This window comes from Plodia interpunctella, chromosome 24, assembly GCF_027563975.2.
Source record: "Plodia interpunctella isolate USDA-ARS_2022_Savannah chromosome 24, ilPloInte3.2, whole genome shotgun sequence".
Classification (NCBI taxonomy): Eukaryota; Metazoa; Arthropoda; class Insecta; order Lepidoptera; family Pyralidae; genus Plodia; species Plodia interpunctella.
Window position 1 is genome coordinate 3,459,065 of NC_071317.1, and position 14,715 is coordinate 3,473,779.

Consider the following 14,715-nt stretch of genomic DNA (forward strand, 5'->3'; position numbering starts at 1 on the left):
CTAAAATAACAAAATCCAATTAATTATTGAAGGTTGAAAGTTTACCACAAACCTGTGTTACCCAATCGTATCGATTTGAATTTACAAATAAAATACTGAATAAATAAAATTTGTTACATTAAATTAAATTTATGTATTCAAAATAAGATCCTATTAATGTACTATTACAATAAAATACTTTTAAGGCAAATTAAATCAACCTCACATAATAAATACACATTAAAACTTGCCAATCATTTAAATTACACATTATTTTTCTATCACACAAAATGATGATTATCTTCTGGTTGCACTAGTTGGATTAACCGAACTAGTGTAACTTTTGAGTAGATTCAAATCATCGAACTTTTGCAACTCTTTAATAAGTAGATGTAGTCCAGTTATCGAACTAGTGCTACATAAAAACCTGATATTTTCCATTCATAGCCTAACACTCTGTCAAAAAATCTTATTAATGTCTTTGAATATCATTTCATTGCTTAAGTACAGTACATGTAATATTGATCAACTTAAATTTATGCGCGCACATACGTACTCGCAAAGATACGTACAGTTGGGCAGATACAGTAATATATATAACTTTATCTGGCCGGGACTGTACCTACAATGTTAGTGATCGTTACTGCGAAGAAAATAAAATATCTTCTGTATCACACCGGCGTGTTAAACTAATGAACAAAACCACAAAATTAAAGTGGGTTAAGTTCCTTATGTTATAATGATATATCAATTAATCGATAAAAAAACGTCCTTCGATTTTGAAGTTTGTTTACATCACTTAAGTTTTACAATACGCCTGTAATAAGTTGTAAACAGTACATAAACACGAAATTTTGAAACACTAAAAATGACTTGTTGATATTGTGCATCAATACAATTAGTATTAGAAAGTTCTCTCTCATGTTTTTCCGAATGCCACAGCCGTTAAGCGTCCGATTAAAAATCTCAAACGTAGCGTTTCACAAATCATATCATTTACAATAAACCGAATAAATCAATTGTTATCTTTTTTTAGTTCTTCTACGTACAAACCAGTAGCCAACATCAGTTGAACATTTAGAACATTTTTTTTTAATTACCGGCAAATACAAGGGCCAGGCCCCATTGCTACGTTGCGTCAACCGATCAACGTAACACAACTCTGGAATTTTAGGAGTTTCCACGTACGCACAACAACGCGCTGAGTCGACGCAACGGAGGACGACGGAGCAATTGGGCCGCGCCCATAGCAAGGTAATTAACTTGACAGTGTGACTACCTATTTGACTAAACACATTATAATATACATTTAAATGATTTCCTGACCTTTCTTCATTTCAATTGACTAATTGAAACTATCACAACACAACCGAAATCGGAAGATATAAAAACATTATACTAAATTCTCATCATATTACGTAGGTACTTAAATATTAGTAGGAAATTGTGGCAGTTAAAATACGTATGTACATGATTTTGAATAAAATCGAAACAAACAAGTTTTGAAAATTTTCAACATCAGTCTTGATTAAAATATAACTGCGTACATCTTTTCGGTATAAATACGCTTAACTAATTTTCATAAAATCATTTGTCAAATTTATAAAATAAAATCCAAAAGTGTTACTTTTTAGTGTTTCTGTTAAATATTAATTAGCTTAATTATTTAAATAAAATTTAGCTTCATATCAAAATACGAATACACAACCGTAGTAGAAAAGCATAAACCTCCATTTGGCTTGACGTGTCCGGTATCTACACAAATATAACTCGTTATAACTAGTTATGCCCACGAATCACTCGTTATAGTTGATGTAGGCGTTGAGATAGTCTCCTTGTGCGTCTAGTATCAGTTTCTGTTGCGGCGGGAATGCTGCGGGCGCTACCGAGCTCACCGGGGCTGAAGATCCTGTAAAAAGTATCACTACATAGTATAAAACAAAGTCGCTTTCTCTATATATATATATATATATATATATATATAGCGGAAAAAATGTAAATATTATGTGCTTACATTTGTACACGCAGGCTGAACCCTACGAGATTTATCAAAATAATGTACTAAGTACTGTGTACAATACACATTGAAAAGGTCTACAGAAAACATGGTATATGTCTATCTCTTAGGGATTATCCCACAATATTTTTTTTGTCATTTACTTTTTACGACAAATAATGGGTTTCAAAGCTATTTTAACCAATACAGCTTTAATCCTTATCCAATTAAATTACATTGTTGATTTAATATAGATCTATATGGCCCTTTACAGCATATGATTTAAATGAATATTTTCGAAGATAGTACAGATTTAAAAATTATGGGACGTACTGTTTGCGGCGGTACCGGCCGGCCGCGGTTCTATAGCACTTTGAATTTAGCAGCGATCGGTTCGGTGTTTATTATCGGAGCTCTCTAGCGAGGAAGATAACAATACTAACCTCTAGAGAAAACATGTTTGTATTGTCTAATGACAAGAAAGCTGTGAACGTTGTATATAAAGACATTCTGTAATATATTAATTGTTGTAAAAATAAAATAAATAGGTAATAAAGTAAATATGTAAAAATGTTGTGTATGAATTTAGATATTCCAAATATAGCAGGAAATCTTCATGGTATAGGGAAAGGGGAATTGTTTTACTAAAATTTTACGGGTGCGGGCCATGGGCAGTAATGAATAAATAAAACATAACTACTGGATCCATTTTAATAATTTTCTCAGCGAGTGATATATTTTACACCCAGCATAGGCCATATATTTTACACCCGTGCGAAGCCGGGGCGGGCCACTAGTAATGTATAAGCGATATTGTACAGCAAATATAACCCCCCTTTTGTACCTACATTTTATGCAAAATAATATATGGATTGATTGACTGGAAGTATCCCTAAGTTCACTAAAATCTATCTTGGAGATCAATTGATGAATCTTTTTGCACTTTTATGTCCACATTAATTCATGATCCCGGATTTTATTTGTCGTATCCAGGAAAATTAAATTTCTCAATGGATTCTTAATTGATTTTTACATTTCATATTTACAATGGTTCTTACCATTGTAAATATGAAATGGTAAGGACCATTGTAAATATGAAATGTAAAAATTAAAATAAAACCATTTTTATATGCATCCAATCATAATCATAACAAAAGTATACAACTTTATACTTTTTGATCGTGTATTTTAGAAGGAAAAAGAAACAATGGTAAGCCATTCTGGCGTGATAGGTAACGTTTCATTCGGTTTTCTTCTCAGCAGTGGCTGTTTCGAAACGCCAGTTATTAGTTTTATGAGAAATTGCTATATAATATAAAATTTGATGTTTAAAAAAAGTGTTTGTGAAGGTCAAATTTCTGAATGACTTGATTCGCTTTGCTTTGATGTAAAAAAGTGCCAGTGAAGGTGTAATTTCCGAATAAACGATCCGATTTAAAGTGAAAAAGTGTCCGCGTATATATAATGTCCGCGCATGTATAATTTCCCTACACGTAATGGTGACAGACGCAGCAGCAGCACTCACCCTCCCTGTTCTTGCGTCGCTTGCGGTTCTTCTTGTCCCAGGGCGCGTACGGGATCTTCATGTGCACGGTCTGGATGTGGAGCTTCACAGCGCTGCTCTGCGTGAAGCGGCGGCTGCAGTGCTGGCATTGGTAGCGCTTCTCGCCTGTGTGCACCTGCGACACGCCACGCCACCGTCTCCGTCAAATACTACACTGGGATCTGATCATTTTCTACATTTCTCCGGACTAAAGGTACTGTAATGATACTCCTTCATTACATTTTAAAAACCTCTTTATTGCATTTCGAACAGAAAAACCAACGAGATTTTATTTGATGTATGTTTTGACGCGGTCAGCCCCCAGAGCTGAATGTAACAAAAGTATTAAATATTATCTGATGATAATATTCTTTAATTAATAGCGATCCCAATCGCTACAGTACCTATGTCCTTCTATGGAGAAGAACATAGGGTATCTTTCATCCCGGATATATATTTTAAACATATAGTTATATTCGGACATATAGTTAAAAATATGGACTTTAAACAATATGTATGCAAACGTGTAGAGGCCGCAACACTTACTTTCGCATTTATTAAATTTGGATTTGAATACACGATTCGCTTTATCTACGACCTTGGACCTTCACTCCCATGAGAATTTCGGGATAAAAAGTACCCTATGTTATTCCAGGTTATACTCTACCCGTGTACCAAATTTCATAACAATCTGTCCAGCAGATTTCACGTGAAAGAGTAACAAACACACATACATCCTCACAAACTTACTGAATGCTTGTAGTACAGATGGTTGATAGTTTTGAACAGATGTACATATAGATATACTTACAACAAGATGGCGGTCCCGGTTGCTGCCCATGCTGAAGCGGCGGTCGCAGTGCGGACAGTCGTACGGCTTCTCGTTCGTGTGTGTACGCATATGCACCACGAGGTTTGCGTATTGCTGAAATTATTACAACATTTTTATTGTTACATATGCATACACATGCAAATGTAACAATAAAAATATTTTTTTTTTAACTGATTTTGAAAATGCTTAATGAAGACTCGTCAAAATTTTTGTTTTTGCCACACAAACTTTCACTGCCATTCCTGGGGTAAAAATTGTAAAAACAATAACCTTTGTTTGAATTTCATCAAAATCGGTTCAGCAGTTTAGGTGCGAATGTGTGACAGACAAACTTTTGCATTGATAATACTTACTAATATAACTTAAACTAAAAATCATCTCATCCCAATTCTCCATTTTGACATGAAAAAAGACAAACAAACAAAAATATTTGTCAAATTATGAAAAACACAACATACAATATAGAGTTCAATATAGTTTTTGGAAAATAGATGCACGTTTCATATTATAGCGTTTTAAATATTCCTTTTTCAAGTTTTATTTTTAAACGTGTACTCCGTGAGTTTCGCGAAGTTTCGCACACGAAAATATAGTCAGGAGGATTAGAAAGAAACATATATATTTACCTTAGTGGTGTGTCCGCACACGTCGCACATGTAGCGCTTGAGGTAATCGTGTCCGGGGTGCTCAGTCTCGTAATGATGCCGAGTTTGCACGTCATTCGGCAGATACTTGCCGCACTGTGGAAGCGTCACGATCTAATTTAGCCGGGTCATGTTATTTTTTATATAATAATAAAAATGTTTAAGTAAAAATCGGGCCTCTGATGAGAAACGAGAGTGAGGGACAGTCGTATATCTCACCAGTTCGCATGCGGTAGAAGTCGCTAAGCCGTTATTGATGATGTCGGAGTGACCGGAGCGGCTGGGCCGGCCGCGGCGGCCTGCGCCTGTCCGCTTGTCGCCCAAACGTTTTGTGTCGCGAATTTTCGCCTTTATCGACCTGTGGACACAATAAATCAATCTTAATTTTTAAATCAATATATTCTTTATAATTAAATTCTAATTCTTAAGAATTCATCAATCATAAGTCTTAACGAAACTGTACATTTCAATAATAATTTTGTGTCATTGGTGGTTTGGATTGAAAAATTAAATTATTTCAGGTCGACTTGGGTTTTGGGTGTTAACTATCTATAGGCTGCATAACAATGAACACACTCGAAAAGAAAGAAGACTTCATTCATTACTTTTGCGTGGAAATAACACAATCCAGCGGTAGCAATTAACACACTCGAAAAGATTTGCTAATACCGATTTCAGATTGAATGGAGTGTCGAACAGACGATAAACAATCTACCTAGTTATAAATGCATAAACTTTCTTTAGAGATGTGGAAAATTTGAATACCGTATAACGATTGAAATGATTTGCATAAAATTTTACACACTTGAAATAAATAAATGAACAGAACAAAAAAAATGTTCAAGTGTGTAGGCACAATTAAGAAGCAGACAGACGAACAGGTTGGTGGCGGCGTGCCTGCTGGAGCTGCCGAGATGCGTGGCGAAGGCGCGCTCGCTGAGGAACAGCATGCGGCACTCCGCGCAGTACAGCGGGTGGCTCGTGTCGTCGTGCGCCGCCGCGCTCAGCTGCGTCTCCTGCAACAAACAAACAAACAAACACCACACTGCTGTACTATCCTAAGCCTCGTATTTAAAATATGAGGAGCGACACTGTTCGAATGAGTTTCTTTCGGTGTTTCTTCTCAACAATGGTCGTTCCGAAACGCTAGTCGTTTGTAGTTTTGGTTATTATTGTTTAAATGGATTTCTTATACAGTCACACATGCTTTTTAACTTATTTTTGAAAATAATAATGAGATGAAAAAATTCTGGAATCGAGCGGGAATTGAACCCGCGCCACTTTCTATCCGGAACAATGCTCTTGACCACTTAGCTATCGAGACCATGTTAATTCGGCTGAATTAATTAATCTCCTTCGTCTTACGCCGACGTACAGTATTTTCATTAAAGAATAGTAGGTACTCTTAACTAATTTATGATTTAATTTAGAATATAACGTGAAAAAGTGCCTATGCAGGCCTAATTTCTGAATAAATTACTTGATCTTGAAAACTGTTTCAATTATTACCACTTCACATCAAGATCATAGTGTTTCTCACCTAAATCGTAATGTTTCTCACCTATATATCATATACATAACATACACATCACCTATATACGTATCGTAGTGTGTATCTCACGGGGATCGTAGTAAATTTCTCGTCGATATCCTAGTGTTTCTCACCTCGGGCGTGTGAGTTATCCGCTTGTGGCAATACAATCCAGTTTCGCTGACGAAGCTATGGCCACACAGGTTGCACATGAACGACGAGGGGTGTTTGATGCGAATGTGGGTCAGATGGGTCGAGATTTTACTGGAAAATGCGTCGAAATATTTAACTGAAAAGAGCCTTAAAAATACTATGTTATGAAACCATTAAGCATTAAATGAAATATTTTTAATAACCTTCGTGACATAGTGGTTACCACGTTCGTCCGATATCTGGAGGTCCTGAGTTCGATTCCTAGTGCAGGCCCTTTGCAACTCGCAACAATATATATATATAGCCACAAAGATTATCTTTTTATATGACGTGTTATACTTACGAAAAGACTTTATCGCAATGTGGACACTTATACGTAACGTTCTTGTGCCATTTGTAGTGCATTATTGCTTGATTCCTGCAAATTAAAAAGATTTATATAATTACTAGCTGCGCCTCGGGGTCGCTCCCGTAGGAATTTCGGGATAAAAATACCCTGTGTTATTTCAGGTTATATTCTACCCGTGTACTAAATTTCATAAAAATCCGTCCAATAGATTTTGCGTGAAAAACTAACAAACATACATCCTCACAAACTTTCGCATTTATAATATTAGTAGAATAGTCGCCTTGTATAACATTCACAGGAAGATATGGAGTGGTCCTATTTTAGGGCGGAACCATACGCCACAAAGTAATCCTTATCCTTACATATTATAAAACAAAGTCCTCTGTGACGTCTGCAACTCACTACTGCATGGATTCTCATTCGGTTTTGCCCAATGGATACTGTAATTCCTGAGGAAGGTTTAGGTGTATAATTTATTATGTTTATATCCGAGCGAAGCTGGGACGGGCCGCTAGTATTAAATAAAACCACTAACCGGTTATAACACACGTGTTTGCAGAGCTGACACGAGTACTTGATGACGTGGCTGATGATCATGTGCTTGTACATCTTGCGGGTGTCCTTGAAAAACATCTTGCAGATGTCGCATTGGTACTTGCCCGACCGCACCTGTAACAATATCAGTTTCAAATGCGTAACAATATCAGTTTCAAATGCGTAACAATATCAGTTTCAAATGCGTAACAATATCAGTTTCAAATGTGTAACAATATCAGTTTCAAATGCGTAACAATATCAGTTTCAAATGTGTAACAATATAATTTGTTTGTACCAATGAAATAAAATATTTTTTGTCATGTAATTGTCATTTTATTTAAATAAGTACCGGCTTGTCACGGCTTCGTTAGGGTAAAACCTATTTTTAGGTCTGTCTCTGTACCAAATTTCATCAAAATCGGTCCAGTAGTTTTTGAGTTTATTCATTACAAACAAAAATACAAATATTTTCTCTTTATAATATTAGTATGGATGTAAGTTCATTATATTCTGTTACTTCTTGTATCTTTTTATGGTGCGCTTAGGACTACAAGATAATCTGAGATTTATTATCCTCACTTTGTAATCTCTTGCATTGTTTTAAATTAGTGCATGTGGTGTCCACCTTAGAGGGTTGCACAATTAATGTAATACTTAGTTAACATACGTGTATTCAAGAAACATTGTAGTAACCAATGGCGAACCAAGTAAATAAATAAAAAATATTATGAAATACGGTTATAAGTACTTATCATCATAATACTTACAGGGTCATGTTTAGTCATGTGCTTATTGTAGGTGTCCAGCACTCTGAAGCCTTTAAAACACAGTTCACACTTGAATTGAGACTCCAAATAATTTCTAGACGACCTCCTTTCCAAAAGAAGTCGATATTGCTCTTCCTGGCTGACAGCTTCTTTGAGAGGAAAGTCTGCGGGTTTGCAGGGCAATTTTTTCTTAGCTTTGATTGTCACCCCTTTTGTGCGTTTCCCCCCGCGCGGGTCGAGCCACTCCGGACGCATTTGCGTCCATCTAGACCCCGATATTTGGCTTTTGTCTAAATGCGAGTATGTGTAATGGTGTTTTGCTGATACTCTGTAATATAAAACAAAAATTAATAGCATATTTTAATTTAGTTTAACAGTTAAACTGTTAAGGTATTTGTTTTTAGTTTCATTTGTGACACTTCCGTCAAAATATATGGAAAAAAGGCACTTATTGCACACTTTCAAGGTGAATGTGTAATACACCTCCACGTATAAGTCGCCGTTGCTAGTGCATTTCCTGTGTCTTTGTGTTTTAAAAAAAGTTATTTCAAATAAACACCTCTCCTTTCTTTGTCCTATATCTCTTTGATCTTTGCTTGTTCATCTCACTTGGTGCATCTCAGGCTGTGCTCACACAGGTTGGCAGGAGTCAGCATAAAAAACAAAACCTTAAAATATTGAAGATTCAGGATACTCTATGATAGATATGAAAAATAATTTGATTCTTTCAACTAAAAAAAAATATATAACTTATAAGCTAGCCTAACAATTTCTTTCTTTTGCCATACCTGGTAAAGTTGACATCGGGACACTTGGTACACACATACTTGTACATGTGTTTGTCGGTCATGTGAGTGCTGAGCATAAACTCTGTTTTGTAGTAATACATGCATATGTCGCATTGGTATGCTCCACTGATGTGCTGGAAACATTGTATATACAACTTTAAAGACATTAAATGTAACAATCCACAAGAAAAGGTATGTTATGAAGACTAGATGAATAACTCCTACATGTTAGGATCTCTACAATATTAAAAAATGGGAAAGTTTGCATGTGAAAGAGCATGGATTTTGATTACATTTGGTACATGGGTGGAATATACGTTGGCTACTTTATATATTAAAAAAAATATGGGACTGAAGCTCTAGGACACAGCTTACCGTATCATGCATTCTTAAGTGAATATTCAGTCTGCTCTCACTATTAAAACACTTAGCACAAACATTACACTTGAACTTCCCATTACTGAACATCCTTCCAATCTCTGCTACAGCTTTAGCCTCTTTTGCACTAATTATATACAATTTAGCATACTCTGTGTCTAGTTCAGAACCATCGACAATGTCCGCATCGGTTTTATTGTTTTTATTAGCTGAGTTATCTGGCCCTTCGCCCCATATGTCATTATTAAAATCATCATCCATGTTAGCATCATCATCATTATGTACTCCATCTTGATGCTTCTCAATTTTGACTTTCTCATCCTCTTTATCATTGTAGTTCACCACAGGTATATCAACTTTATTAGCTACACCAAGTCGGTTGGGTCTTGTCCACTGAAATTTGACTTCTTCAAAATGTACTTTACTTAGATTTACGTAAGAAAGTGTTGGTGCTATATCCAGTGTGTTACGGTCTATTGCCTTAAGATCCTCAATTTTTATCTGGAAAATATAGTTTTGTTCAATTCTATTTTTAAATGGAAGAATTTATATGAAATGTTTAACTTATAAAAATATTTTGTAACATACATTATCAAACTTTTACTTTTATTTTATAACAATAAGAATATAACATACTGACCTCACTTTTTCTTCCAATAATTTCTCGTAATACATAGTTGGCAGTTTGACATTTTAGTCTGAATTTCATGCAACGTTTAACATATCCAGAGCATTCCACACACAAGTAGTCAGGCATACCAATACGTTCATGAGTCTAAAAAAATATGTAAATGGATATTTAATATTATTTATGAAAATTAAAACTGTTTACAACGAAATCCTTTAACCTATTAGGTATTTTATTGTAAAATAAATTTATAATAAAAATCTAACTCTATTTATCTACATTATTTATTATGAATGTGATGCTATGCTTCATTTGCATTGCAAGAAGATAGGATAAATACAATTATTCAGTGTAATTTTTTAATTCTTTGTTTAATAAAAGTCTGGTTGCTTTATGGACTGTGCACATCATTGTTTTCATTTTTATTTATATATCAACTTTACATCTAACTTAAGAGATAAATGTAAAATCCTAAAATGATAAATGTAATAATAATTGTATGTGTTAAAATTATATTGCCTAAACTTTACTGTGTCACAACTTTGAGGAGATCCTAACTAATCCTAAGTAGGTATATTAGATTTCATATGACTGTATGTAAACAAATTATAAATGTTACGTATTAGGCTATTGTAATATTGAAATGACATTGGCAGCCGTATTGTGTAAAAACTATTTGAAAATCACTGACATCTTTAAAATAAAAAGGTATACACATGATGATTTATTTGTTGAATTAAAATATATCTATAGGCGAGCTTTTACTTACCTGTAATCCAGATATTACATTGAAAAATTGTCGCAACTGACCAGTATCTAAGTTGCATAATTTAACGTCAGTGCTAAAACACACCCTACACGCTTTTAACTCTAACATTCCAGACAAAATTATTTATACAAAAAGCTAAAATAAATTAAATATTTTACAAAACTGCAGCATCTACTGCCGCGTCCACCTACGACAGCGATGTGACATAAGACAGTGACAGACAGAATGCAAAAAGAAGGAACGCGCCACAGCGTGCACTGCATCGTAGTGCATTCATTACAAACAAAAAAAAGAACATAAATACCAATATTATTTCTTTATAATATGAGTCGATATGGATAAAATAATTCAAACTACGCTTTGTGATAAAAATATTTTATTGTATACTGATGAGCAAGCGGCCGGTGAAGGACCGTACAGCACTGAACTCTGATTAGTTAGAGTAACATATGAGTCTGATTGGGACAATAAAACAGCCCAAATGCGTTACCTACTTAATAACTTTACCTCTTCACGCTCTCTATCTACTCAACCAACCTTGAATGTTCGCATACATATAGTTAGTTAGCATGGACACAGATTAAATAATACCCCAGTAGCATGGAGGACATATTAGGTGCCTTTCATCCCGAAAAATTAACGCGGGCGAAGCCGCGCGAAAAAGCTAGTATAAAATAATCGCATTATTTCTCTTTGCAAGATTCTAAAGAATGAAGTGCAGCCCGTGGTAAAATTCACCACAAATTCAAAGCGAATCCCCTCTAATTTGTTCTGTGCACCCACCCCACTACGCGTAGGTAGGTAATAGGTAGCTAAGCTACACGCCATATAGAATCTGAGAATAAAACAATCATAATTTTCACCACATAGTCATAAGTAAATCATAAAATATAACATAGGTAGGTACATTACATTTTAATAAAAGAAGTATTTTCATAAGAACCTACACTTTATTCTTATTAAATGAATATGGTTAAGTGAGAATATTATTATTAAAATGCATACGCACAATATATTATTATGTACTACAAAGATTAATTTAATCTGCTTAAGAGTTCTTATTAAATGTATCAAAATTAGTCTTTAGAGTCACTTCATCCATATCATCATGAAGTGGCAGGTCTATATCCTCATTTGTAGCATTATTATGACATTTTTCTGGTATTGTTGGTATTGTTATAGATGAGAGGTAGCCCTCTTTCCAATTTAGTGGATGATTGCGAGGGCTAACTACGATCTTAGATGGATCCTTATTCTCAATGCTATCTTCAAGTGGTTTTTTCATCTGATCAATATATTTAGCAGGACTTTCATTTGATAAGAGGACAGGCCATAAGAATAATAAATTAAATCGCTCCATAAGGATATTGAACTGATCTTTGAATTTCTTCTTATTGTTTCGAAAATATACATTTAATGATGGATCTGCAAAGTCCTTTACATATGTCATTATCATTCTACAACCAGTAATGGTTGCCAAGTGTGGTGGCAAGACATATTCAAGATTCCCTAATATATTATTGCCGAACAAGTCAGGCTCAGATTCAGTTGAAATTGTTTGTACAGCATTTTTTCTTGAATAACACTTTACTTTTACTGGTTGGGATGAATTTTTCTTTACACTTTCCAGCCCAAAATATTTCCTATAGTCACGACTATGTTGAAAACGATGTTTGTTTAGTTTACATCTTAATAAAATTAGTATTTTTTCAATATTACTCTTATTTTTATCATGAGATGTTGGATAAGGACATGGCTCTTCTTCAACTTCTTCATCATCATAAATTGTTGGTCGTGGCCTGTAATTATCACCTTTTAAAGTTTGGTTCACAAGAGTGGCCACAATAGCATCCTCAATTTCTTGTTCTGAACTTATTTCAGAGACTGTTTTAGATTTCTTTTCCTTAACTTCATTTTCTATTCTGTTCTTTAGATTTTCTAATGCATTATTCAAATCTTTTTCAGCCGCGCCATGTCCAAGGCGACGGGAACCACGGCGAGGAGCAAAGCATAAGTCTAAATTTGGATATCGTTTTATCCATCTCAATAATACCTTATGTCTAGCTCTTAATTGTGTTCTGTCCTTTCCAGGGAAATATTCACACAATTTTGAATAACTTGACAAACATTGGTCTTGATTAGCCAAAAGTTGCACTAATTTTTTGTCTTCTGATACGGACCATACAGTAGATACCCTATTTTTACACAACACATGATAGCGGTTTCTTAGTTGTATTACTGATCGCCCAGGTAAAAATTGTTGAATTTTTCTAAAGTTTTTTATTCCAAAGTGTGCAACAGCTGTTAAAATGACAGCGTCTTCCTCTGGTATAAACCTACCTTTTCTGCACTCTTCCAGTCTCATAAACTTATTGTAAATCTGTCCTTTTGTACGATTCTCCATTGAAGCCGCTACTCTCCCCCATGGTATAAAATTTTCCTCCCTATAGAATTCTACTAGTCTTTTGAGGTATTCCTCTTCTTCCTTTGACCATTTTTGACCATCATATGAACTACTCATATTTGTACGAAAGTAAACAAAGCACTGATATCCTGTACGTCCAGTATTAAGTTCTTTCGCAATTTGATCCCAGTCCTGCAGGTGGTGGGAAGAGGCTAATTTTTGTAGTAAATTATGCTCAGTTTTAGACCAACCATTCTTATTTATAGATGGATGTAGGAATAGCTTCCATAAGGCCCGGTATTCATGAGCACTGTGTCTTTGGCTAAGTTTGTTGGCTATGGTTTCCCAATCATATTCTTCATCTAGAGGTAATGCTAATTCTTTCAAAGAATTTTTATTTATGTCTTCGATCTTCTTCCTAATTATGTCAATCTCCCTCTCAATAGCATCTTCTCCAATTTTATTAGAATTAGCTTGCCGCCGAAGATGAGCTATCTTGGAGTTCAATTCCTTAGCCCTTATATTTTGAGACATTTTCAAAATCAAATTAATAAAATCACTCTTATCTTTCACCGTCCAGCCTGGTACAGATGGTATAGATGTAAAATCATACATTTCAGACTTCCTCATCAGAATAGTGTCATCATTAAGAGGAGCAGGATAAAAGTTTTTATCCTTAAAATAAGGTTTACCACAGCAAACATAGCGGAATTGGTTTGGTTTGTCTTGTGGTTCAACAAAATCTGAGGTTTGCAGAGATTTTAATTTTTCCTTGCACTCTTTTAGTCTGCAGAGAAGTAGTATTTCTAGTCTTTGTAGTTTTTCATCAGTGTATTTATTTAGTGCTATAGCCATTTCGATTTTAGACAAATCGTCAGTCATTTGATTGGAGACGGTGTTGGTACGGACGGACGCGCAGCTCTCGGCATGTGTCACATCAGAATACATTGAATCTTGCTCGTCGGCTTGAAGTACGGCTCGCAACTGCTCCAATTCTTTTAATTGAGTCTCTTCATCACTTTCGTCATCAATATCCATTTCGAAGTCTGACATTGTAAAAGCTCTGATAATATCAACTAAATTACTTTAATGGACGATGTTGAACCTGCTTTATCACTTTCACAACAATTTCGAAGTAAATAGCTAACACAAAGGGCGAGATCTGAAAATCAATATTTCCTGTCTTCTTTCTTGTGGCAAACAACTTTCGCAGTTTTTTTGGCAGTTGACATTGATTGACTAGTGTTGCCAACTGTGCTGTGTCCAGTTTGCTTGATTTTTTTTATCTCAAGAAGTTGCTAGAAGTACAGTCAACAGCACATTAAGTTACCCTGCATGAACCTCTATGGCGCAATGGCGCGGCTTGGTAATAGTGGCGAGTTTGCAATGAATTTGGGTAAGTTGATGTGCTGTTGAC

General features: G+C 35.0%; 2 protein-coding genes across 2 annotated transcripts; both read right to left on the reverse strand.

Moving 5' to 3' along the window:
- Nucleotides 1-118: 118 nt before the first annotated feature.
- LOC128680362 (zinc finger protein 420-like) lies at nucleotides 119-11,093 on the reverse strand. The gene is made up of 14 exons (XM_053763452.1): nucleotides 10,895-11,093; nucleotides 10,138-10,272; nucleotides 9,495-9,998; nucleotides 9,120-9,253; nucleotides 8,332-8,659; nucleotides 7,563-7,696; nucleotides 7,022-7,096; nucleotides 6,660-6,789; nucleotides 5,874-6,010; nucleotides 5,214-5,352; nucleotides 4,977-5,090; nucleotides 4,330-4,443; nucleotides 3,501-3,654; nucleotides 119-1,888 (listed from the first exon to the last, which is right to left on the reverse strand). The coding sequence occupies exons 1-14, from the start codon at nucleotides 11,000-11,002 to the stop codon at nucleotides 1,776-1,778; spliced, it is 2,319 nt and encodes a 772-aa protein (XP_053619427.1). The 5' UTR covers nucleotides 11,003-11,093; the 3' UTR covers nucleotides 119-1,775.
- Nucleotides 11,094-11,824: 731 nt separating this feature from the next.
- On the reverse strand, nucleotides 11,825-14,494 carry Pbp95 (PSEA-binding protein 95kD). The gene has a single exon (XM_053763585.2). It carries the CDS (start codon nucleotides 14,349-14,351, stop codon nucleotides 11,943-11,945), a length of 2,409 nt encoding a protein of 802 aa, XP_053619560.1. The 5' UTR covers nucleotides 14,352-14,494; the 3' UTR covers nucleotides 11,825-11,942.
- Nucleotides 14,495-14,715: the final 221 nt, after the last annotated feature.

What these genes read in the sequence shown, in the direction of transcription:
- Pbp95 (XM_053763585.2), bottom strand. Translation starts at nt 14,351, where the DNA reads ATGTCAGACTTCGAAATGGATATTGATGACGAAAGTGATGAAGAGACT.
- LOC128680362 (XM_053763452.1), bottom strand. Translation starts at nt 11,002, where the DNA reads ATGTTAGAGTTAAAAGCGTGTAGGGTGTGTTTTAGCACTGACGTTAAA. An exon ending in ATGTAATATCTGGATTACAG is followed by an intron (nt 10,273 to 10,894) that starts GTAAGTAAAAGC and finishes ATATTTTTTTAG; the next exon opens with ACTCATGAACGTATTGGTAT. An exon ending in CATTGCGATAAAGTCTTTTC is followed by an intron (nt 6,790 to 7,021) that starts GTAAGTATAACA and finishes CGCATTTTCCAG; the next exon opens with TAAAATCTCGACCCATCTGA.